General features: G+C 37.4%; 2 protein-coding genes across 7 annotated transcripts in view; one reads left to right on the top strand and one right to left on the bottom strand.

Moving 5' to 3' along the window:
* Nucleotides 1-11,291, top strand: part of LOC144284802 (aldo-keto reductase family 1 member D1-like) — a 91,247-nt gene extending 79,956 nt beyond the window's left edge. For both annotated transcript variants that reach the window (XM_077849856.1, XM_077849857.1), the window contains 4 exons: nucleotides 3,548-3,657; nucleotides 4,568-4,733; nucleotides 7,029-7,111; nucleotides 9,330-11,291. In XM_077849856.1, coding sequence (XP_077705982.1) covers nucleotides 3,548-3,657; nucleotides 4,568-4,733; nucleotides 7,029-7,111; nucleotides 9,330-9,372 — 402 coding nt within the window. In that variant the 3' untranslated portion in view covers nucleotides 9,373-11,291. The remainder of the gene's footprint in view (nucleotides 1-3,547; nucleotides 3,658-4,567; nucleotides 4,734-7,028; nucleotides 7,112-9,329) is intronic.
* Nucleotides 1-24,768, bottom strand: part of LOC144284804 (adenylate cyclase type 1-like) — a 414,796-nt gene that overhangs the window by 228,867 nt on the left and 161,161 nt on the right. The window lies entirely within an intron of this gene.

The raw sequence follows: 24,768 nt of genomic DNA, 5'->3' as shown, positions 1-24,768 counted from the left end.
GTGTGTCTTCTCATGCCAAGGAAGAAATACCCTGATATGTTGGCACAAGAATCATGAACAGCTTCACAAATGTACCCTGCAAAGGAAACAAGACATGTGGGAAGATCATATCCCAGGCTTGTTCGTTTGCTTCATGATATGGAAAGCAGAGCATATCAATACTCTTGAGATGGTACAGATCAAAGTGCAGGTCTACTGGCCACCTGCCATTACCCTATGCCTGGGGTATGACCACCTACACTCCAGAAACACACGTTTAGTTCAAACAGCTTTCAGCCCAGGAACATGATGACATATTGTGGGCATTATACAGGGTGGTCACAACTTATATATAAGGGATACATACCTGAAGACCTTGTGTAATTCATAATTCACATACTTAAAAACTAATTTTCCCATTAGAATAAATCAAAAGCATAATTTGCAAAATGTTTATATTTCTTCAAAGACTTTATGAACAAGGGCACAAAGAATATTATCTCACTCTGTACTCATTCTCAGAGCCTGAGCATTCCTTAGTACTACCTCTGATGCCTGTTTACACAAAGGTGTCTCCAGGCTCCATCCCTCACTTAATCTCTCTCAAAGCCTTCCTACTGGGTCATTTGTCATGCAGTGTTTTCCCAGCCTAATTCAAAGGAGACTGTGGCTCTACCTCAGGCCATTTAATCTCACATACCTAACTCTAGTAACAAATGAAGGGAGAGAGGTGGGGAGAAAGGCAAGATCTCCAAATTCTTCAGTTTTTCCTAACCCTATTCACTATGCCTAAATCACAGGTGTCCTGACTTCGAAATCTATATATATATTTTTTGAGTAACTTAAATGAAAATTCAACACACTTCTAAGAAAGACACAGAATGAGGTTACTGTCTTCCTTCGCAGGGTCTAAGAGAGAAGGGTAGGAGGAACAGATCATAACCATCATTCATTATCAGCAGTTCCAATTTACAGAAAGTAAGCTATAAAGGGGAAAATAGTAATGCAAATTAATAGTCCACTTTCTGGCACCACCATCTTTAAGAAAGTCAAGTCAAAAAAAAAAAAAAATCAAGTCAAAGAACTCACCTGTCATAAGAGCCAGTTTAACTTCACCTTGTGAGATTCTTGATATCTGAAGTTCTGCAGTATCAAATAGTGTTGTAAAAGCCCCAGACATGTCAAGACACTGAAAAGTGACCTCAATTTTACAGAATAAACAAGAAAAAGTAAAGACTGAATCTCCACTAGCCCATCCACAAAGGGCTATAACCAGTCCCTAAGAAAGACGGAAGCAAGTGTGCTTAGATATGCTTCACCTTGGAAATGAGCTAGTTCAGGGCAATGATGACATCAAGTGACAACAGAAACTATCACTACCCTCTACCTGAAACTGAGCATCCAGTGCCAGCATACCAAACAAGGATCATCCACTGGCCTGAAATGACCCCACCAAGCTGCAGCCCTGATGAAGCTCCTTCCTAAGATGCTGGCTTGCTCCTCTCTGTATTGTTACTGTTTTCATTCAACAGTCACTGAGCACCTGCCTTATGCCAGGCACTTTGCTATGCTTTAGGCATGCATAAGAAACCAACGACAGATACAGCCCTTCCTCTTAGGCACTAGCCGCCTAGTGGGGAGCAGATATGAATCAATCACAAAAGTTATTGGTAATTAGAAACTTAGATAAATACTCTGAAAAGAAGGAATATGGTTCTCTGTGAGTTCGTATGCACTTGGATCTTATTAACTTATCTACTCCCACCCCCAGAATTTCCCTCACTGGGTGTCTCTTTAGTGATATGCCCTAGGATTTTTACCTAACAACTCTCTATGCAAAGATTTATATTATATTGTTATGCTGTTATTTGAGTTTTTATGTTAACTCAAAAGTTCTCATTGAGCAGATGTTTCTTTTTTTAAAATTTTTATTTATTTATGATAGTCACAGAGAGAGAGAGAGAGAGAGGCAGAGAGCCCGACGTGGGATTCGATCCCGGATCTCCAGGATCACACCCTGGGCCAAAGGCAGGCGCCAAACCACTGCGCCACCCAGAGATCCCATGAGCAGATGTTTCTAGTATCTTGCCCAATGCAACTCTCTCTAATCTCCCAGATTTCAGTTCACAGATTGTTCAGTCGTAGATTCAATATGCACATATCTATTTGTTCTATTTCTAATTGTGATAGCCTTATTATGCACACATGTTGCCATAAGCCATATGAAGTCCTTTTTCAAAGAGTAGATTATAAAACGTTCAATGCGTTTATGAACACACACATACACATATACATAGGGTTGTATACCTACATACTTCTACATATTTAATAAGGCCAGAGACATGCAACAGCACACCAGTCTGATTAGAAAGGAGTCCTTAAATTTTGTATTTGGAATGAGCAGGCGGGCATTAAATTAAGGAATTCATACTTAGTTTCTAAGCAGTGGAGTGATGTGATAAAACACATGTCTTGTAGAGACTGGTCTACCAATAATAGACAAGATTGAAAATGAAAAAGTAGAGAGTGATGTCGGAAGTCAGAGAGATAAAGGAAGAAAACACTAAAGAGTGTGATTCCTGCCTTTTTTTAGTCTGTGTTACTTTCTAGAATTATTTAAGAAATGTTCCAAGGGGTGGAAAGCCCACAAGTGTTTCTTAGGATAAAGGAACAAGATTATGTCAGGAAAAAAAAAAAAAAGTGTATCAAATTAGAGAACAGAAAGAAGAAAGAAGACCCACTACAAAGAGGCCCAGTTTACCTTTGCCACTTCATCAGTAGCATCTCCTTGTGCCTTCTAGAAATAAAACTCACCAAATACTATTCCAGACAATCAAGATAAGTATATACTTCAAGTATTTTAATTCAGCGTTGGTTGATATTAATCCAAAAAGGAAAGAAAAGCATAGGTCAAATATTACCATAGCGGTTAAGAAGACATGTTGAGAAGAACTTCATGACACAAGCACTTTTTAATGCAGGAATCTTGCCAGTAAGATACTGAAGATGAATGCAGGCCTGCACTGGATAGTGTAAAGAACTCTTGGCCAAGATGACAAAATTCATCTTTAAATTTCATTTTATACATGCTCTACCCCTTGTGAAAATATTCTTAGATGCCTGATAGCTACAGAGAGAGGGCTTTTGCAACATCTTCTACTTACAGTAGAAGTAGTAACTTCTACTTACTAGGCTGTAATCTGAACCTTGAGACTGCTTTTTTGTTACAGAAAATTGTATTTGAAAAAAAAAATGTATTTGCTAGAATGGTGACTAGATAGTTAGGTCGGTTCCTTCAAAATTTTAAACTATGCTAACTTGACAAAACTGAATTTGCTCCCCACTGATTTTAGGATTATTCTACAGATGGTGACCTCACTAACCATGTTTTAATTAATCTCACCAATAAACAATGCCAACTTCCTTGTTAGGAATAATATTTAGCATTTGCCTCATTATCCATAATACTTTTAAATGGGTTTTATTGAAGAAATTTTTAAAAACTGTGTAAAACTGCATTCCTCCAAGGCTTTAATTTTGTGCTCTGCTCTCTAATGCAACCATGTAGGTTGAGTGCCATCCGTATTTCACCCAGCCAAAACTCTTGAAATTTTGTCAACAACGTGATATTGTCATTATTGCATACAGCCCTTTGGGGACTTCTAGGAATCCAACCTGGTAAGCAATGCTGTATATCTCTTCAGCAGTGTTTCCTTTGGTGTAGAGTATGAAACTGATGTGAATTACTTGGTTGGCAAGATTATATGGCTCTGTGATTTTAAGAAAGTAACAAAGTCTTTGAGTCATTCTCTATATACACAAATTGGAGCTAATAAAACCTTCCTCACAAAGGTGGTATAAGAATTTGGGATCCCTGGGTGGCGCAGCGGTTTGGCGCCTGCCTTTGGCCCAGGGCACGATCCTGAAGACCCAGGATCGAATCCCACGTCAGGCTCCCGGTGCATGGAGCCTGCTTCTCCCTCTGCCTGTGTCTCTGCCTCTCTCTCTCTGTGTGACTATCATAAATAAATAAAAATTTATTAAAAAAAAAATAAAAAGAATTTATTACTGTATGTATGAAATTACCTAACAATGCCTGAAACATGGGATATACCCCCACAAATGTTTAGGTATTATCTGACAGTCTCCATGACCATATCCTGAAATTTTAGAATTTTTTGATTTCTGTATTCCAATATAGCACTTCTGCTGTGATGTGTTCCATAGGCTTAAGTAGAAATTTTTCTACGTGAAGATGACTCTAATAGTTGTGCCTCTATTTCTTCCACTTTGGTCTTCCTGCCTTCCCCATATGCCTACTTCCAACCCAGTTCTCTCTGTAAGACCCTTCAAAGAAATACCATTTACCCTCCAAAAGAGGCAGCTCTATAAATTTGCCTCTCTTGATCTTTTCATGTTAAAAGCAACTCTTCACTGAGTGCTCTGCTCTCTGAGAAATTGGTTACAGGTGACCTGAAGTGGTAGGTGGCCAGGGGGATAGGGAGTCAGAGGAGGGAGGTGATTGACTAACCATCTGTTCTCATTACTTGAGCTAAATATGATGCAGGTTTTGATTTTTTTTTTAAAGGGTGAATATATCTTCCCCACCTTTGCTAAAGGATGAACTTCTTAATGCACTGGGAAAAAAGTACAAGAAGACAGCAGCTCAAATCGTTTTGCGTTTCAACATCCAGAGAGGAGTAGTTGTTATTCCTAAAAGCTTTAACCCTGAAAGGATCAAGGAAAATTTTCAAGTACGAGATCTGCTTCTGGAAATGTAGAAAGTAGAGTTGTTTTGTTTTGTTTGTTTATTTTTTGGAGAATTTTCTGTTCAGATTAATAAGAAACTTGTAATGCCTTCATATTTTATTGTACACCTGCTCTCCAACCCACATTCTTTATATCTGAATTTAACTTTAGGTGAATTTGAGACAGTTCCCAGCACTTTGGGGATTGCTTTACTGCTTGTACTTTACCTAGCTCCCTTATTTTCTTCCGTTTCCTTAACCTATTAACTCTTGGCACTGCCTACTCACTTCACCAGCATGGCAGAAATAGAAGGTATAAAATTTGAAGTTCATAATAGGAAATTTTCCATCTTCTTTTTTTATTTGCTGGGGACAAATTTGGACATTATTGAAGAGGATCATTTGACTTCATGAATGCTAATTGCCTTTATCTCCTCTATAAATTTTTTTTTTTTTTAAATCCCTAGGTACTTCCTAGGTTTATTTATTTATTTATTTTTTAATTTTTATTTATTTAGGATAGTCACAGAGAGAGAGAGAGAGAGGCAGAGACACAGGCAGAGGGAGAAGCAGGCTCCTCTATAAATAATTTGGAATCAGCCTCATAACTTACAGGTGAGAAGAGGCCGCTAGACAAAGGCATGATTAGTTTACTACTACTCAAGACTAAACTGCTAGGTAAATACAGCCATAGAAAAATATCATGCAAAATTAATTAGTGACTCATCAGTTAATAATCTCAAAAGGTAAGTTGTTTTTGTTTCAATAAGTAGTTTATAAATTTAATAATCTCAGTAGTTTAATAAGTTTTTACTAAATAAAATAAGTAGTTTAATAAGTTTAATAATCTCAAAAAGTTGATAAAACTAAGACCAGATTTATCCCCTCAGTTAGGAAAATAATCAGAATATTGAATATGTAGGAAAACAGGCACCTTCATATACTCCTGTTAGAAACATTAATTTATATAAGATTTGAAGAAGCAGGATGTCACCTTTCCAACCCACATATCTATTTGACCCAAACAATCTTGGTCCTATATTTAACCACACATATATGGATGTTTACTACAGCATGATTTATCACTTTAAAAAACTGAAAACAATCTTCAGTAGAATCTTATAAAACAAATTATAATATATTTATACAATGAAATATTATATACCCTTTTTTTAAATAATAGAGTGAAAATGTAAGTACTGCCATGGGAAGACATTCATGATATTAGGCAATTTATCTTCAGAGCTTTTTTGCTACTGTATGACAGAAAGCAACTCAAACTTACCAAAGAAAGAGAGAGACATGATTTATTGGGTCACATAACTGGAAAGTCCATGGATAAATCAGACATGACCAGGAACAGGTATTCAAATGATTTATAAAAGGACTGAGCTCTTTTCCTCCCTCCACACTCCCCACACCTCTCCCAACCTTCTCTGTCTCTACATGATGGCACCAACAGTCCCTAACAGCTCCAGGCTAATCTATTACTCACTCAGTGAAGATGATCACAGGTAAAGGCTTCTGTGAGGATCTCTATCGGTTAAGTGTCTAATTCTTGATTTTAGCTCAGGTTGTGACCTCAGGGTTCTGAGACTGAGCCCTGCATTGGGCTCCTCACCCAATGCAGAGTTTGCTTGTCTCTCTTCCTCTGCTCCTCCTCCCACTTTTTTCATGTATCAATTCTAACAATTTTTTAGTGGAGTCTTTTGGTTTTTCTACAGAGTATAATGTTGTCTGCAAACAGTGAAAGTTTAACATCTTCCTTGCCAGTTTGGATGCCTTCTATTTCTTTTTATTGACTGATTGCTGAAGCTAAAACTTCCACTACTATGTTAAATAACAGTAGTGAGAGTGGTCATACGTTTTGTTCCTGACTATAGAGGGAAAGCTCTCAGTTTTTCCCCTTTGAGGATGATATTAGCTGTGGGTTTTTATTTATGGCCCTTATGATATTGATGTATGTTCTCTCAATCCCTACTTTGTTGAGGATTTTTATCCAGAATGGATGCTGTACTTTGTCAAATGCTTTTTCTGCATCTATTGAGAAGTTCATAAGGTTCTTATCCTTTCTTTTATTAATGTGGTGTATCACATCGATTGACTTGCGAATATTGAATTACTCTTGTAGCCTAAGAATAAATCCCCACTTGGTCATGGTGAATAATTATTTTAAACATGTTCATAAGAAAAAAAAGATGCTCATAAATTTTTGAGGGGATCTTACTACTGGCCTCATTCCCTGATCCCAAGCTTGACCCATTTCCTACCTTCAAAAATGTCTTATTTCTGTTATTTCAGATCTTTGACTTTTCTCTCACTGAAGAAGAAATGAAGGACATTGAGGCCTTGAATAAAAATGTTCGCTTTGTGGAGATGCTCATGTGAGTTCAGGGGACCATTCATCAAATACTACCCAGTGGTACTGGATAGGCCCATAGAAATCACAAGGGTAAAGCCAGTGGGCAGCGTGTTTTGAATATTAAACAGGTCTGGGTAAATTACTTTTACTCTAGGAATTTCCTACATGCCACAGTTTTATTGAAAAGATTTCTGGTATTAAAAAAAAAAAGATTTCTGGTATTCATGACATCCCTTGACTTAGGTTAAGGCATGGCAGGCTAAATACCTTGATGAGAATTAAGTCATAGTGTATATATCTTAATATAACAGCAACACGAATACTCGAACCTATTTATTTTTTCCTAAAAATCAAAGTGATGCACAATTTAGAGCAAAGTTATCAAAAATGAAAGAGACATGGGAGTAGAGTAGAAAGAGTGCCACATTAGAAGTGAAGAACCTAGGGTTTTAGGCAAATGCCTGCCTGTAAGATGTGGAGCTTCTAATTCCACCTATTAGCTGACTTCCCACAAGCAAACTTCCTTCCACTCCTTCAAAATGTTGCTAAATTCAGCTATCAACTGAATTAGCCCTTTATTCTCTAAATAGTATAGAGAAATAACAAAATTTAAAATAACAAAAGACTAGTTCATACATATATGGTTCTCATAGATATATATAGATAGATAGATACATACATACATATACTGGTGTATACACTTTTCTTTCCCTTTATTCATTAGTATATCCAGTTTTTTAAATCACCTGGACAGTAATCTGTTTGTAATCTCCTCTTTAAGTGAGCATTTGGAAAATGCTCATTAGGTTAATTCATACAGCTTGAACACTTACCTTATTGGTCCCACTATTTCTCATGAGTCAGAAAGCACACTGACAATGCTAATACCAAATTTCTGAATCAATTTCTGAATTAATACAACAGCCTCCTCATGTTAATTTTCTAGAGTAAAACATTATTCAACATCAAAAGGTACCACTAAGCCTTGGAAACAGAAAGGTAAACACAAACACAAACACACCAACACTTAATGGTTAATTAATAGCTCTTGAAGATAAATTATTTCAATTGAATAAATATCATTAAATTAAAAAGAGATAGTAAGAGACAATCAAGCTACCAATGTACTGATTTTTTTATGGTTAATTGGTGAAATTATTTAGTTTGACATTTGACATATTTAATACCTAATTCCTGCAACAATGGGAATATAACTCATAAGAAATAACTAGATAAATCAGCAAGGAGAAACAAACATTAGGCCTCATTGATAAAAAAAAAAAAAAAATGTACCACTTAGGGATGTTAGGCTATGATTCTTCTCTGTTTTTCATCCAGTTGATCTCTTTTTTATTTTTTTTTATTTTTATTTTTTTTTTATTTTTTTATTTATGGTAGTCACAGAGAGAGAGAGAGAGAGAGAGGCAGAGACACAGGCAGAGGGAGAAGCAGGCTCCATGCACCGGGAGCCCGACGTGGGATTCGATCCCGGGTCTCCAGGATCGCGCCCTGGGCCAAAGGCAGGCGCCAAACCGCTGCGCCACCCAGGGATCCCCATCCAGTTGATCTCTAACATTGAAGAACCTTAATTTGTTTTCTATTTTAATTAAAGCTCATAGTACTTGCAGAGAACTGAATTTTAAACAAGGTCCATGGAAGGCACAACACACACTAGTCCTTTTTTATTGACTATTCCATCACTGTTATTTGATAGGTTCATGATCATCATCATTATCATGGAAACTTAAATTCACGTTTCTAGATTTCAAACTTTCGATTCTCAAGAGGTCCAGTGAGAAGGACAGGTAAAAACTCTGGAAAGAAAGTGATACTGATGGGTAATAGAATTTTGAAGAGAAACACATATGTGGATCATTGACATGGAAGGCAGCCTGTGTCAAAACAGCAGAGGGAAGGAAGGAATTGAGAAGGGGCACAAAAAACCATGGGCAGTCATTTCTCACTTCCTGTGCTTTTGTTCTGAGCAAAATGTTGATGTGGAGGCAGCCAGCCTTCCATCACACACACACACTTACTCAAGTACACACACACTACTGTCCAGAGCTTCAGTAAAATATGTTGGCTTGCGGGAAAACAGAGGAGACTGGGTGAAAAACAGAGAGGGAGGACTAGGGGAGAAAGGGAAGGGCCAGTGAAATTGTCAAAGGAGGCTAGTAACGCATACAGCTGTGCAATGTTTGCAAGTGAACTTTTTCCCTTTTGGGAATTTGTTTTGACAGGTGGTGTGATCATCCTGAGTACCCATTTCATGATGAATACTGATGAATACTGACTTCAGAATGCTCCTGAATTGATTTTTCCCTCCCATGCATGCCAGAACCTTGGGTTGGGTGGTTCCTCCAGATGTAGAAATGTAAAAAGTTTTACTCTCTTTAGATAAAGTGATGATGTTAACATGCTTAAGTTTTGTGCCACATAAATGACTTTGGCTTAGGTATGTGAAGAAAAAAATATGTTTAAATCTGTTGAAATAATTATTTGGAAACTATAAGCTTGGATCAAGGCCTTCTGGGTTCCAGATAGAAAAATATTAGGCTTTAGAAAAGACTTCAGAGGCAATGTGTGAAGATAAATAACTCTTGAATGTGAGCACTGCCATTGGTAGTCTGAGTTCCTTACTTTAAGCAGTAAACTGGGCAACAAAGAGGGTGGTGAAGTAGTGCATGCCTGTGCTAGCAGTGACCTTGATGATTTGGACCACTGACCGTAACACAGACACAGCCAAGATAAGATCCACACTTGCATTATTAACAAGGACATGATTTCCTGTACCTTGTATAATGAGAAAGAGCTAAGCACAGAAAAGTCTTAAAATAGAGCTAATTCAACAATCACAGTGGTCAGCAAGGACATAATGACTTGGTTGTTGTTTGTTTCCATCCCATGTGTGTTCATTTAGCTTTTACCCACTCTAAGGGATGGTTAATGGCTGGCTCTCTCTTGCATGCTTTCAAGGGCCTGAGCATAAACATAACTGGTGATCCATACTTACACTGCCTATCACTCTTGCCTTACTCATCATACAACCACTATTAAATGAAGTAGCTTGAGACAATCAACATACACAAATAAAACTCTGAATCATAAAATAATCCAAAGATGACTATTTTTTTAAGTAGGTTCCATGGTCAGTGTGGAGCCCAATACAGGGCTTGAACTCACGACTCTAAGGTCAAGACCTGAGCTGACATCAAGAGTCAGACATTTAACTGACTGAGGCACCCAGGTGCCCCCAAAGATAACTATTTTAAAGGAAGGAATTTTAAAAGGAGGCATTAGGGGCGCCTGGCTGGCTCACTTGGTGGAGCATGTGACTTTTAATCTCAGGGTTGTGAGTTCAATCCCCATGCTGGGTACATAAAAATAAAATCTTTAAAATAAAAATAAAATAAAAATAAAAAGGAGGCTTCATAAGATATTATACTTAGGGGATGCCTGGGTGGCTCAGAGGTTGGTTCCCTGTGAAGAGCCTGCTTCTCCCTCTACCTATATCTCCACAGCTCGCTCTCTCTCTGCGTCTCTCATGAATAAATAAATAAATCTTTAAAAAAAAATAGATATTATACTTAGGGCTTTGAAAGTATTAAAATAACTATGTGAATTTCAAGAAGTAGCAAGTTCTCAAAAGAACATTGGTAATTTTTTTAAAAGATAATTTATTTATTCATTCATAGAGACACACAGAGAGAGAGAGACAGAGGCAGAGACACAGGCAGAGGGAGAAGCAGGTTCCATGCAGGAAGCCCGACATGGGACTCAATCCAGGGTCTCCAGGATCACGCCCTAGGCTGCAGATGGCACTAAACCGCTGCGCCACGGGGGCTGCCTGAACATTGGTAATTTTACTGCATGTAAATTTTTAATTTTTGAGTATGAAGATTATTAGAATTCTGTAATAGAGATGTACCAATTTTCAATTCAACTAGAGCAATGTACTTTTTCATTCATATTAAGTCACTCTCATAGGGTAAGAGAGTTTTTCAAAAATTATGTTTTTCCAAGACCAATTGCTTACAGATGATCTTCAGTGACTTGAAAACACACATTTCTGAGAAATCAGCACTTGAAGAAAATTTGATCTCTACTCTCTGTATCTACTGATTCTAATGTAATGCTGTTCTCTGGAAAATATTTTGCTTACAACAAATAATAAAATGTGATGATTTATTGAACCACACAAATCTCCATTTTGTTGCTAATGACAGAGGGAGGGGAAAAATCATCTGAATTCAATTCAATTGAAAGACTTTGAAGTTCTTACTCTACATTTAGCACTGGGAAACGGGAGGAAAAAAGAGTATCATAGTGCATTAACAGAAACTTAAGCCCTGTTCCCTGTTATCAAATGTCTTCAAAATATTTGGGGGGAGGCTGGTGTGAAGAAGAATTCATATTGTTGAAACCACACTTAAAAGACAGGTATTGGGAAAGGGTTTTACCACTTCAGAGGGGGAAAAATATTTCCAAAGGTTAGAGGAGGGGAACTCTACCTTAGTTACACAGAGATGAGGAGAAAGGGTTGACAGAAAATGGGAAGTTCAGGAAATAGTGACAATCTGATATGAGCTTCTGCATGTCACCTCTCCCTCCACTCTCACCCCTCACAAGCTTCCCATCTATTTTGGGATACATTGTGTTCCCACCTCACCAAATTCAAAACTTAGAGTCCTAGCCCCTAGCACCTCAGAATGTGACCTTATTTGGAAATATGGTCATTGCATATGTAATTCGTTAAGATGAGGTCATAATGGAAAAGGGTGACCCCTGATGCAATAAGACTGGTACCTTATAACAAGGGGAAATTTGGACACAGATAACATACAGGGAGAACACCATGTACATAACAAGACAGAGATCAGAGTGATGCTTTAAATTATTTGTTCCTGGGGTGCCTGGGTGGCTTACTACTAGTTGAGCATCTGCCTTTGGCTCAGGTCATGATCCCGAAGTCCTGGGATCAAGTCCCACATTGGGCTCCCTGCAGGGAACCTGCTTCTCTCTCTGCCTATGTCTCTGCCTCTGTATGTGTGTATGTATGTGTGTCTGATGAATAAATAAATAAAATCTTTTAAAAATATAAATTATTTGTTCGTTGTATAAAACAATAACAGAAAGGAACTCTTTTTTTTTTTTTTTTTTTTGTAGATTTTATTTATTTATTCATGATAGTCACAGAGAGAGAGAGAGAGAGAGAGAGGCAGAGACACAGGCAGAGGGAGAAGCAGGCTCCATGCACCGGGAGCCCGATGTGGGATTCGATCCCGGGTCTCTAGGATCGCGCCCTGGGCCAAAGGCAGGCGCCAAACCGCTGCGCCACCCAGGGATCCCAGAAAGGAACTCTTTGATAATAATACAATGATAGTAGATCTACACATGCATTATTGAACAGATCATCTAAGCAGACAATCAACCTACATCAATGGACAGATCATCTAAGCAGACAATCAACAAGGAAACAAGGGCTTTGAATGACATATTGGACCAGATGGACTTAACAGATATGTTGAGAGCATTCCGTCCTAAAGCAGCAAAATACACATACTTTCAAAGTGCACTTAGGACATTCTCCAGAATAGATCACATACTAGGTCACAAATCAGGTCTCAACAAGTACAAAAAGATTGAGATCATACCATGCATATTTTCTGACCACAACTTCAAGTTTTGATTTTCTATCAAACTTGAAGTCAATCACAGAAAAAAAATCTGTAAAGACCACAAATATATGGAGGTTAAAGAACATCCTACTAAAGAATGAATGCATCAACTGGGAAGTTAAAGAAGAAATTAAAAAAAAAAATACATGGAAGCAAACAAAAACAGGAACATCATGGCCCAAAAACTTTGGGATGCAACAAAAGATGTCCTAAGAGGGAAGTGCATAGCAATACAGGCCTACCTCAAGAAGCAAGAAAAAACTCAGATAAACAACCTAACTTTACACCTAAAGGATCTAGAAAAAGAACAACCAACCAGCAGAAGGGAAATAATAAAGTTTTGAGCATAAGTAAATGATATAGAAACAAACAAAAGTAGAACAGATCAATGAAATCAAGAGCTGCTTCTTTGAAAAAATTAGTAAAATTTGTAAACTCCCTAGCCAGACTAATCAATAAGAAAAGAGAAAGGACCTAAATAAATAAAATCACAAATGAGAAAGGAGAAATAACAACCAACACCACAGAAGTACAAACAATAACAAGAAAATATTATGAAAACCATCTGCTAACAAATTAGACAACCTGGAAAAAAATGGATAAATTCCTAGAAACATATAAATTACCAAAACTGAAACAGGAGCAAATAGAAAACTTGAACAGACTGATAACCAGCAAAGAAACTGAATCAGTAATCAAACATCTCCCAAAAAAAGTCCAGGACCAGATGGCTTCACAGGAGGATTCTACTAAACATTTAAAGAGTTAATACCTATTCTCTTCAAACCATTCCAAAAAAATAGAAATGTAAGGAAAACTTCCAAACTCATTCTATGTGGCCAGCATTATCCTAATTCCAAAACCAGACAAAGACTCCACTAAAAAAGAGAACTACAGGCCAATATCTCTAATGAACATGGATGCAAAAATTCTCAGTGAAGTATTAGCAAATTGATGGGGTGCTTGGGTGACTCGGTCAGTTAAGCATCTGCCTTTGGCTTGGGTCATAATCCCAGAGCCCCAGGATCCAGAGCCATGTCACACTCCCTGCTCAGCAGGGAGGCTTCTGCTCTCGCTTACTCTTGCTCATTCTCTCTCTCAAATAAACAAAATACTAAAAAATATATTAGCAAATCAAATCCAATAGTACATTAAAAGAATAATTCACTACAACTGAGTGGGATTTATTCCTGGGCTGCAAGGTAGTTCAATATTCATAAATCAATCACATGACACACCTCATTAATAAGAGAAAGGATAAGAACCATATGATTCTCCCAATAGATGCAGAAAAAGCATTTGACAAAGTACAGCATCCATTTTTGATAAAAACCCTCAACAAAGGGCAACCCGGGTGGCTCAGTGGTTTGGCACCTGCCTTCGGCCCAGGGGGGGATCCTGGAGACCTGTATCGAGTCCCACATCGGGATCCCTGCATGGAGCCTGCTTCTCCCTCTGCCTGTGTCTCTGCTTCTTTCTCTCTCTCTGTCTCTCAAGAATAAATAAATAAAATCTTAAAAAAAAAAAAGAATTTAACATTCTTAAAAAAAAAAACCCTCAACAAAGTAGGGACTGAGGGAACATACCTCAATATCATAAAGGCCATATTTATTGCAGCATTATCAATAGCCAATCCCCCTCTCCCAAAAAAGCAATAACCAAATTATGGAAAGAGCCCAAACATCCATCAACTGATGAATGAAAGATGTAGTGTGTGTGTGTGTGTGTGTGTGTGTGTGTATACAGCCATGAAAGAAGAATGAAATCTTGCCATTTTCAAAAACACAGATTGAGCTAGAAAGCATTCTAAGTGAAATAAGTCAGTCAGAATAAGGAAAATATATATGATTTCACTCATTTGTGAAATTTAAGAAACGAAACAGCTGAATGTGGCAGGTTAGGAGGAAGAAAGGCAAACCAGGAAACACTCTCAACTATAGAGAACAAACAGGGTTAATGGAGGGAGGGAATGGATTAAATCAGTGATGATACCTTAAGGAAGGTACTTGTTGTGATGAGCACTGAGTGTTTTATGTAAGTGATGAATCACCAAACGCCTAAAATAATGTTACATAGTATGTTAACTAATTGGAATTTAAATAAAAACTTGAAAAAAAAAAAAGAGAAGACACACAGATTGCCAAGGGACACAGAAAAAGATGCTCAGCATCACTTTCCATGAGGGAAATGCAAATCAAGAATACATTGAGATATCACCTGACACCTATCAGAATGGCTAAACTCAAAAACTTAAAAATAACAGGTGTTGGAAAAGATGTGGAAAAAAAGGAACACTTGCACACTGTTAGTGGGAATGCAAATTGGTGAAGCCACTGTGGAAAACAGTATGGACATTCCCCAGAAAGTTAGAAATAAAACTATCCTACAATCCAGCAATTGCACTACCGGGTATTTACCCAAAGAACATAAAAATACTAATTCAATGGGATGCATGCACCTCTATGTTTATAGCAGCATTATTTACAATAGCCAAGATATAGAAGCAGCTGTAGTGTCCATCAATTGATGAGCAGACAAAGATGTGGTATATGAATACGATGGACTGTTATTTGGCCATGACAAAGAATGAAATCTTATCATTTGCAAAAACATAGATGGAACTATAGAGGATTATGCTAAGCAAAAATAAGTCAGTCTGAAAAAGACAAATATCATGTGATTTCACTCATGTGGAATTTAAGAAGCAAAACAAATGAGCAAAGGGATAGAGAGAGAGAGAGAGAGAGGGAAACCAAGAAATAGACTCTTAACCACACAGAACAACCCGACGGTTACCAGAGGGGAGGTGGGGGGGGGAGTGTGAAATAGGTGATGAGGATGAAGGAGCGCACTTGGTGTGATGAGCACCGGGTGTTGTAAGGAAGTGTTGAATCACTCTATTGTACAACTGAAACTAAGATAACACTATGTTAACTAACCAGAATTTAAATAAAACTTTTTTTAATAAATAAAAAATTAAAATACAAAAATTATTTGTTCCTCAAGTGTTGATGTAATTTACCTAAGAATTTTAGCTCTGTCTATAGGGAGCCTGTCCATTTTCTACTTCTTCTAGGATCCATTTTGCAAATTCATCCTCTCAAAATTTATCAATGTCACATAATTTAGTAAATGTAAATATATTTGTTCATTCAGTTAACAAAGGTTTTTATGTGCCACTCTGCTGGGCTCTATCCCAGGCAGTTGGGATACATCAGCAAACAAAACAAAAGTCCCTGAACTCTGCTCTTACACTCTTGGACTCTTCTGATCTCTTTAATTTTCTGAAGCCTGTGCTTACTTCCCCCTTTCCATTCTTATTTTGTGTGTCTTTGATTTTTCCTACTACCTAATTAGTAGTCTATCAAGTTATTCCTTTCTTCTGGATTTCACTTAAAGCAAATTCCCCAAAAGGAAAAAAGAAATGTAATTAGTTCTGCTGTTTTTCTGCTTCCTAATTCATTAATCTCTTACTTTCTTTTACTGAGCTCTTGTCTGTTTTTCTTACTTCTTACATAGACTTCTAACTTCTTAGGATGAATACCTACTTCACTGATTTTGTAAATTTTTTTAGTTCATCTTTTAGTAATATAAACATTAAATGTAATAGATTTTACTCTTAGCAACTGCCTTAGTTAAGCTTTCATAAATCAATTTGCTATATTTCTAGACATTCTGAATTTTGGTTTTGCTTTCTTCTTTGATTTATCATTGTTTATGAGTTCCTATTTTAATTTCTAGTTTTAGAGGAGTTTTTCCCTAGCTTTTATATATCACGTTTAATCATGCTGAACTCGGATATCATCAATCAATGTTTTAAATATTTCATGGAATTGTGGCAAGATACATTCTATTTTAAAAGTACTGAGTTGGGGCAGCCCCGGTGGCACAGCGGTTTAGCGCCGCCTGCAGCCCAGGGCATGATCCTGGAGACCTGGGATCGAGTCCCACGTCGGGCTCTCTGCATGGTGCCTGCTTCTCCCTCTGCCTGTGTCTCTGCCTCTCTCTCTAGCTGTGTCCATATGAATAAATAAGTAAAATCTTTAAAAAAAAAAATAAAGTACTGAGTCGGACTTAATTGACACACAATCTTGTGTTACACATTTTTATCATCCAGTATTAGAAAAGCTATTTCGAGTAGTGGTTCTTTCTTTTAAGATAGCAGTTCATAACTGGAGGCAGTTTCATCCCATCCTACCCCAAGGAAACATCTGGAGACATTTATGGTTGTCACAACCAGTAAGAGGTGAGGAGAGATGATGACTGTTTAGTAGGTGGAAGCTAAGGATGCTACTAAGTAAGTATCCTACAGTGCATAGGACAGCCCCCCCACAACAAAGAATTACCTGGGCTAAAATGTCAGTAGCGCCAAAGTTGAGGAACCCGGCTAATACAAGAGTCTTTCTTGCTAGACGTTAAGATATGCTTCTTCCTAATGCCATAATTTCAGCTCATTGTACAGAAATTAAAACTAATCTAGTTAGGCTCATTTTTTTACAGCACTTAAAGTCAACCACCTATCCTTTATAGTTTACCCATATTTTTTTCTTTTGCATTTTACCTTTCCTCTGATTGTTAAACTATAACAGTTTTCATGCTTTTAGTATTTGATTTTAGACACATGGGGAAATGAGTCCCAATGAAAATGAGTTAATGCAGGAAACAGAAATTTTAAATTATTTCCACAGCATAAGTCAAGAGAAATTTGCTCTGATAAATAACAGACTGCTATTAAGAAATAGAAGCAATCTGAAAGATTAGATTAAGCCAGTAATCTAATTTCCTTCCTGCCCCACATTTCTTGAAATAACTCAGCAGAGAGCCAGTTAGGCAGACCAAATCCACAGCATCTCTAAAGACAGCGTACCATCAGTGAATGAAAAATCCTTAAAGATAGAAAACAAAAGTAGTTGGATTGACAAAGAAATAATAGAAAACTGTAGCCCAAAGTACTTGCACAAAGCAACTGCTCCAAAAAATGACAACAATTTCAGATATGCTTCAAACATAAAAAGTCAATTAAAAAAAAAAAAATATATATATATATATATATATATTGGTTCCAATGACCTCACATTCCATCACAGCCTTTCTTCCATACACAAGGTTCTGAGGGGGCTGACGATAGCTATGTTTGTTCTTCAAGCTGATACCCACTTCTTTCTAATCAAAGTGAATACTATTCCAGAAAACGGCAGGTAGAAACACAACATTGAGACTGGAGAGAGATACAGATCACAACCTGGAATAACTTCAAAGAACCACACAACAGATGGGATAAAAAAAAAAAAAAGAAGAAGAAGAAAGAAGAAAGAAAAGAAAGAAAAGCATAAAGCTGATTCTGGCATTTACTTCCAGGATAAAACAATGGAGTGAGTGAGACAGGGGAGAAGAAACAGTAGGAGAAAACAGGAGAACATATCAGGATTAAAGGGGTCCCATGGTTTTATAAGGACCAGGATATTATGCCTGAAGAACACCAGAATTCATTACTCCAAAATATGACAATTTTGACTAATAATTATTTTGAGCTAAAGGCAACTGAGAAGAAACAGATACAAGGAAGACTCTCTGCCTTCCCTCTCCCTAAAGGGTGACATAAACTTACAAAGATGTCCTCCCTTTCTACCAAGAAAGACCAAAGTTAATCACTGGAGACAACTTTAGATCATTGTCACCCTGGAGATGGCACCAGAGGAATCCACATAACACCTTACTAGCCACCCTTTACCTTCCACTAGTCTCCCATATATTTGCCATTCCACAACTTGCTGCCCCAAGAGACTCAAGATTCTTGTCCTTGTCTTGTCATTTCTCTCAAAATTTATTTTTCCTTTGTTGCAAGGAAGCAATATAAGCCCAAATTCTAACCAAGCCTTTTTGTTACTTATCTCTGCATAGTCCCAGGTATTACATGCACAATACACATGAATCAACTTTTGTTCATTTTTTTCTTGTTATTCTGTCCTTCGCCAGTCCAATTTGGATGCCCTGGCCAGAGAATCTAAGGTGGGTAGAGGAAGAGATTTTTCTTCCCATATATGACTATGTCATGTATAAACTACTATTATCCTCCAACATCTCCCTGGATAAGCAAAGAAGCAAATACATGAATATCATCATCGAAACCATAAAACATATCTCTTACCAACTCTGAACTATCTGGGCAACGAGCCTCCGAAAGGAAATTTAAACACCAGGACTGACTATAAAAGGCTAAAAAACAAGAACAGAACATAGATTATACCAGCCAACTGCAAGGAAGACAGCAACAGGGTTTTGCCTAAAATGGCCTTGGGTGGGGATCCCTGGGTGGCGCAGCGGTTTAGCGCCTGCCTTTGGCCCAGGGCACGATCCTGGAGACCTGGGATCGAATCACACGTCGGGCTCCCGGTACATGGAGCCTGCTTCTCCCTCTGCCTATGTCTCTGCCTCTCTCTCTCTCTCTCTCTCGGACTATCATAAATAAATAAAAATTTAAAAAAAAAATGGCCTTGGGTGGTTAAGAGTCTAGGAGGTAGAACCAAATGAATAGAGGCTCCAAATGTACAGATGACATCAAGAATTCTTTTTTTTTTTTTAAGATTTTATTTATTTACTCATGAGAGACACAGAGAGAGAGGCAGAGACAGAAGCAGGTGCCACGCAGGGAGCCTGATGTGGGACTTGATCCCGGGACTCCTGGATCTGGCCCTGAGCTAAAGGCGGCGCTAAACCACTGAGCCACCTCGGCTGCCTGACATCCAGCATTCTAGGAGCATTCTTCAGAGGTGTGTGGCATGAAAAGGTCTGCCTTTATGCATAAGTAACACAGCTGCATCCAACTATTATTAGCACCATCAATTTCCACCCCTATTCCCAGGCTTTTTTAACAGGAAACTGCATGTGGACCTGTTAGAAGATCCCTTTGGAATACTTCATATATCCCTCTGGATAAGTCCCTGAAGACAGATTTTTTACGTAATATAAAAGAACAGCCCCATACTGATACCTATTGACCTTGCATGGATCCACATGGGCCACAGAGACAAAGCTTGAACCACAGCTGATCCGAGTCTTGGATGAACATCCTGGATCCTCCCAAAACATTAGTGCATAGAGGCTTGTGAGGAATAAGACCACCTGTCAATCACTCCCGTATCTACCAAAGAGGCTGAAATGCAGTTTTTCAACTCTTCCCAGGTTCTGATGAAGCATGAGGCTCTCTGTCTTCTCTCGTGGAGCAGCTGCAGGGTAAGAGTGGCTTAGACAAAGCAGAGTGGTGGTGACTCCATAGCAGCAGGAGGGACCATCATTCATGTTGCAATTATCTGGACCCTTTGGTCTTGGTGTTGTCTTACATGAGATAATTAAGAAATGAGATTATCCTTCAAAGAGATATAGAGACTGAAAAAAGGAGAGTTTATGTCATTATATTCAGAAGAAACTCATAAAATAACTTAGATTTCAGTAATAATTTTTCCTTGAGAGTCCTACTGATATATAATTATATGTCACTGTTTCTTTAACAGATCAATATTCTTATAAATACCAATGTCTCTGTTTCCATTCTGCTGCTTTATTACCCTCACAATTCTAACTTATACAAGAGTCGATAAAACTTCCCATTTTATAAATGTAATTTTTTTTCATGCAAACACATGTCTCATCTACCTCTAGGAAAAATAAATAAAATTATACGATTTATTAAAATTTATGGAGCAAGTTCTTATTCTAATTATCCAATAGAAACAATATTAATATATGAAATATTAATATAAACGTCAAGAGAAACTCAAAGATTTCCAGGGTTTTTTTTTTTTCTTTTTTAATGCTCTAAATGAACTGAGTCTAAGAAATAAATGTTTTGGTACACTTTTTAAAAAACCTTTTCCTTTTATCACTTTAACTACAAGTTTCACTTTTAACCAGTTGGTTACTTGGAAACACTCAAAAGCAAAAATTATTTTTAAAGAACTTAAAAATTTTAAAATCTGACACATAGTTATATAGGGGAATGTTTTATATAATAATCAAGGGGGGATCCCTGGGTGGCGCAGCAGTTTGGCGCCTGCCTTTGGCCCAGGGCGCGATCCTGGAGACCCGGGATCGAGTCCCACATCGGGCTCCCGGTGCATGGAGCCTGCTTCTGTCTCTGCCTCTCTCTTTCTCTCTCTAACTATCATAAATAAATAAAAATAAAAAAAAAAAAGAATGATTCCTTGGGTAAATCAGACTGGTGTAATACTCTTGGCTCAGAAATACCTCTTCTCTCTGACTTTACTAGTATAAAATTATTTTGTGTATTTTCTTGCATTTATTTTCTAATAAAAAGGCTAATGAATTTGAGTTATCTGAATTTCCTCTACTGATTTTATGGTCAAATAAGCTAACTCATACAAGATTATAAAATATTAAAATTATGTGTCAAACTAGATTAAATTACAATAGGTAATTCTTTACAAGAGAGATCCTTACAATGCTATAAATCTTACAGGCTTAATATGCCAGCATAAATTATAATACCCAACTCTACTTGTAAAAATTTAAACTAATATTAAATTGAGTTAATTATTGAATTATCTTTGAATACCCAGAAATTTTCTAAGTGAAACCACAACAGGCCCAAAACCACAACACAACAACAGGCCCAAAATGGAGTCTCTGATGTCAAGCCTCACCTCAACAAACCAAGACTTAATTACAGTTTCAGCTTTCTCAGAAATGAAATCTTAAACCAGTCAATCAGGAATCCTCTGATTAGCAGTAGTTAGGTAATCTGCCTCACAAACATCCCCCAACCATCCCCATCCCATCTACTTTTTTCCCTACTACAAATTGCCTATAAAAGTTTTTCATCTTGCGCAACTACTTGGTGCTCCTTTCCACCTACTAGATTGGATGCTGCTTGATCCATGTATAGTTGAATAAAGCCAATAAAATCTTTAAAATTTAGTCAGTTGAATTTTGTTTCTTAACCTCAGATAAAATACAGCTAATTGGTCACTAAAAATCATTTTAATAGGCCCATCTTATTTTACAAAAACTATAGAATGGTCATCAATTAGCAAATTAAAAGATGAAAATGCCTTTCAATGATAATGAGGTCTATTTTTGCCAAGATAAATTTGATAAGATGACAGATAATTAGTATTCATGGACAAACATAACTAGATAGTTCTTCTTTTTCTGCCTTTTAATCTTCTCTGTCAGAAGGATACAGTAGTTCGTTGCTATAGATGAAGATTCAAAATCTCTCTCCTGGAAACCAGATCCTCAGTAGGTCTTTTCCTTCCTTAACAGATACTGCCGCAACTCCCAATCTCTGGCAATTTCTAATGATGCTAAACCTCTTTCAGTAGGGATCCCTGGGTGGCTCAGTGGTTTAGCCCCTGCCTTCGGCCCAGGGTGTGATCCTGGAGTCCCGGGATCAAGTCCCACGTCGGGCTCCTGGTGCATGGAGCCTGCTTCTCCCTCTGCCTGAGTCTCTGCCTCTCTCTCTCTCTCTCTCTGCGTGTGTGTGTGTCTCATGAATGAATAAAATCTTTAAAAATAAATAAATAAACCTCTTTCACTATGCATAAACACTTCTGTTCAGAAACAGTTATCTGATACCCAATCATGCCACATTATCAGAGGCTTAAAATTAACATCTATACTTAATAGTAGATATTGTGACTTCAAAGTTGTATATGAAGTTGCCATGCTATGAAAATCAGGGATTTTTCCCAATTTCTCTGTGAAGTTCAATAAAAGTTATTGGAGATAATCCACCATCACTAAAAAATTTCACTTTTAAGCTTAAAACCAGTGAAGAAAATGCATTGATTCCTACTAGTTTGTAGCAAACACAGATTAAAGCTTTATAGCCAATAGAAAGGCAGTTACTTAATCTAGATTCTGGAAGAAAAAAAATCTCATTCAATTATTGTCAGAATCTTGCCTTATTCATAATTTTTATAGACCCCTAAAAAATTGAAGCTGTAAGCAAGAACTGAAGCCTACCCAAAAAATCATTTGAACATTCATAAATAAATATATTATTGTTTCAAGCTTTGATATCTAACTTAATCATTATTTATAAGTGAATATCCTTTTTTATTTATTTATTATATTTATTATTATTTATTTTTTATTTATTTATAATATCCTTTTTTATTTATTTATTCATGAGAGACACACAGAGAGAGGCAGACACACGAGAAGAGGGAGAAGCAGGCTCCCTGCAAGGAGCCTGATGTGGGACTCAATCCCAGACCCCAGGATCAAGTCCTGAGCCAAAGACAGATGCTCAACTGCTGAGCCACCAAGGCATCCCTATTAAATGAATATTCTGGTTGAATTAAAGTAGTCTCTTGCCAAAAGACTTACATGCTAATATAAAATTTAATAGATTTTGTTTTCCTGCCTGGAAATATCTTCAATAATCAAGAAGGATGAAAACTGACTTTACAGATAAAATCTTTTTTTTAATGTATGCAAAGTACTCATGCTAACCTGAAAAGTCCACATCATCCCCGAAGCTCTAAGAAGAAAAAGACACCTTGTGATATTTTGACCTCATAGAGTATTATTATTTAACTTATTTATGTGGTTCATTATATACAGCAGGTGCCAGCCACATATCCAAAAGGGACACCAACAATACACCTCTACAGATGAGCTATCTAGAAGTACTACAGCTTGGATGAACCTTGAAGACATTCTGCTAAGTGAAATAAGCTAGTCACAAAACACAAATACTGCATGATTTCACTTACAGGAGGTTCCTAGAGTGGTCAAATTCACAGAAGCAGGAAGTAGAATGGTGGTTACTAGGTACTGAGGGAATGAGGAGTTAGCATTTAATGGGTATGGAGTTTCAGTACGGAAAGATGAAAACGTTTTGGAGATGGATGGTGGAGATGATTGCCTAACAATGTGACTGCATTTACTGTCACTGAACTGTACACATAAAAGTGGTTAAAACGATAAATTTTGTGTTAAAAAAAAAAATTTGTGTTATATGTACATCAGAAAGGAGAAGGGGAGAGAACAACTTAAGATTTTACAACCTTGGGAACCCTGGGTGGCGCAGCGGTTGAGCGCCTGCCTTTGGCCCAGGGTGCGATCCTGGAGACCCGGGATCAAATCCCACGTCAGGCTCCCGGTACATGGAGCCTGCTTCTCCCTCTGCCTGTGTCTCTGCCTCTCTCTCTCTCTCTCTCTCTGTGACTATCATAAATAAATAAAAATTTAAAAAAAAACTAAAAAAAAAAACAAAGATTTTACAACCTGGCCATACAAACTGGCTAGAGACGTGATCCAGAGGCCAACTAAAAGGCCCCAGAAACAGACCACCAGCAAAGAAAACTTCCTGTGAATTCTAGAATTCAAGAATATGTGAATCGGGATGGAAGTATTCCACCACGGCCCTCAAAACACAATTCATAATCAGAATACAAGATTTTCATTTGAGCTTAGGTTTTATTTATTATCTCAGTTTTATTTATTATCTCAACTCCCTTTCCTTCCTTCCTTTCCTTTTTAGCATGGGCACCATCACAATTTCCAATTGTTGAATTTATTTTTGGCCTTCCCAAGTTTTCTTTTCTTTTTTTTTTTTTTTGTGATAGTCAGAGAGAGAGAGGCAGAGACACAGGGAGAGGGAGAAGCAGGCTCCATGCACCGGGAGCCCGACGTGGGATTTGATCCCGGGTCTCCAGGATCGCGCCCTGGGCCAAAGGCAGGCGCTAAACCGCTGCACCACCCAGGGATCCCCCTTCCCAAGTATTGAAAACAAAGCCTAACATTGAAACTTACCAAAAAGGATCTAAGACACTAGATTTCACTGATTTCTTTTTTTTTTTTAATTTTTTTTTATTTCACTGATTTCTACCAAGATTTTACTCTGATGAGAAGTTTCAAAATCCAAAATGTGTGATCCATAAGTTAACTCTGATGGTGAATCAAATAAAAGGTAAGTGATTCCATTGAGGCACACAAAAAATGGCTTATTTAAAGGTATCTTGCCAAACCATAG

This window comes from Canis aureus, chromosome 15 (assembly GCF_053574225.1).
Source record: "Canis aureus isolate CA01 chromosome 15, VMU_Caureus_v.1.0, whole genome shotgun sequence".
In the NCBI taxonomy this organism is placed as follows: domain Eukaryota; kingdom Metazoa; phylum Chordata; class Mammalia; order Carnivora; family Canidae; genus Canis; species Canis aureus.
This window is presented reverse-complemented; position numbering and strand designations above follow the sequence as displayed.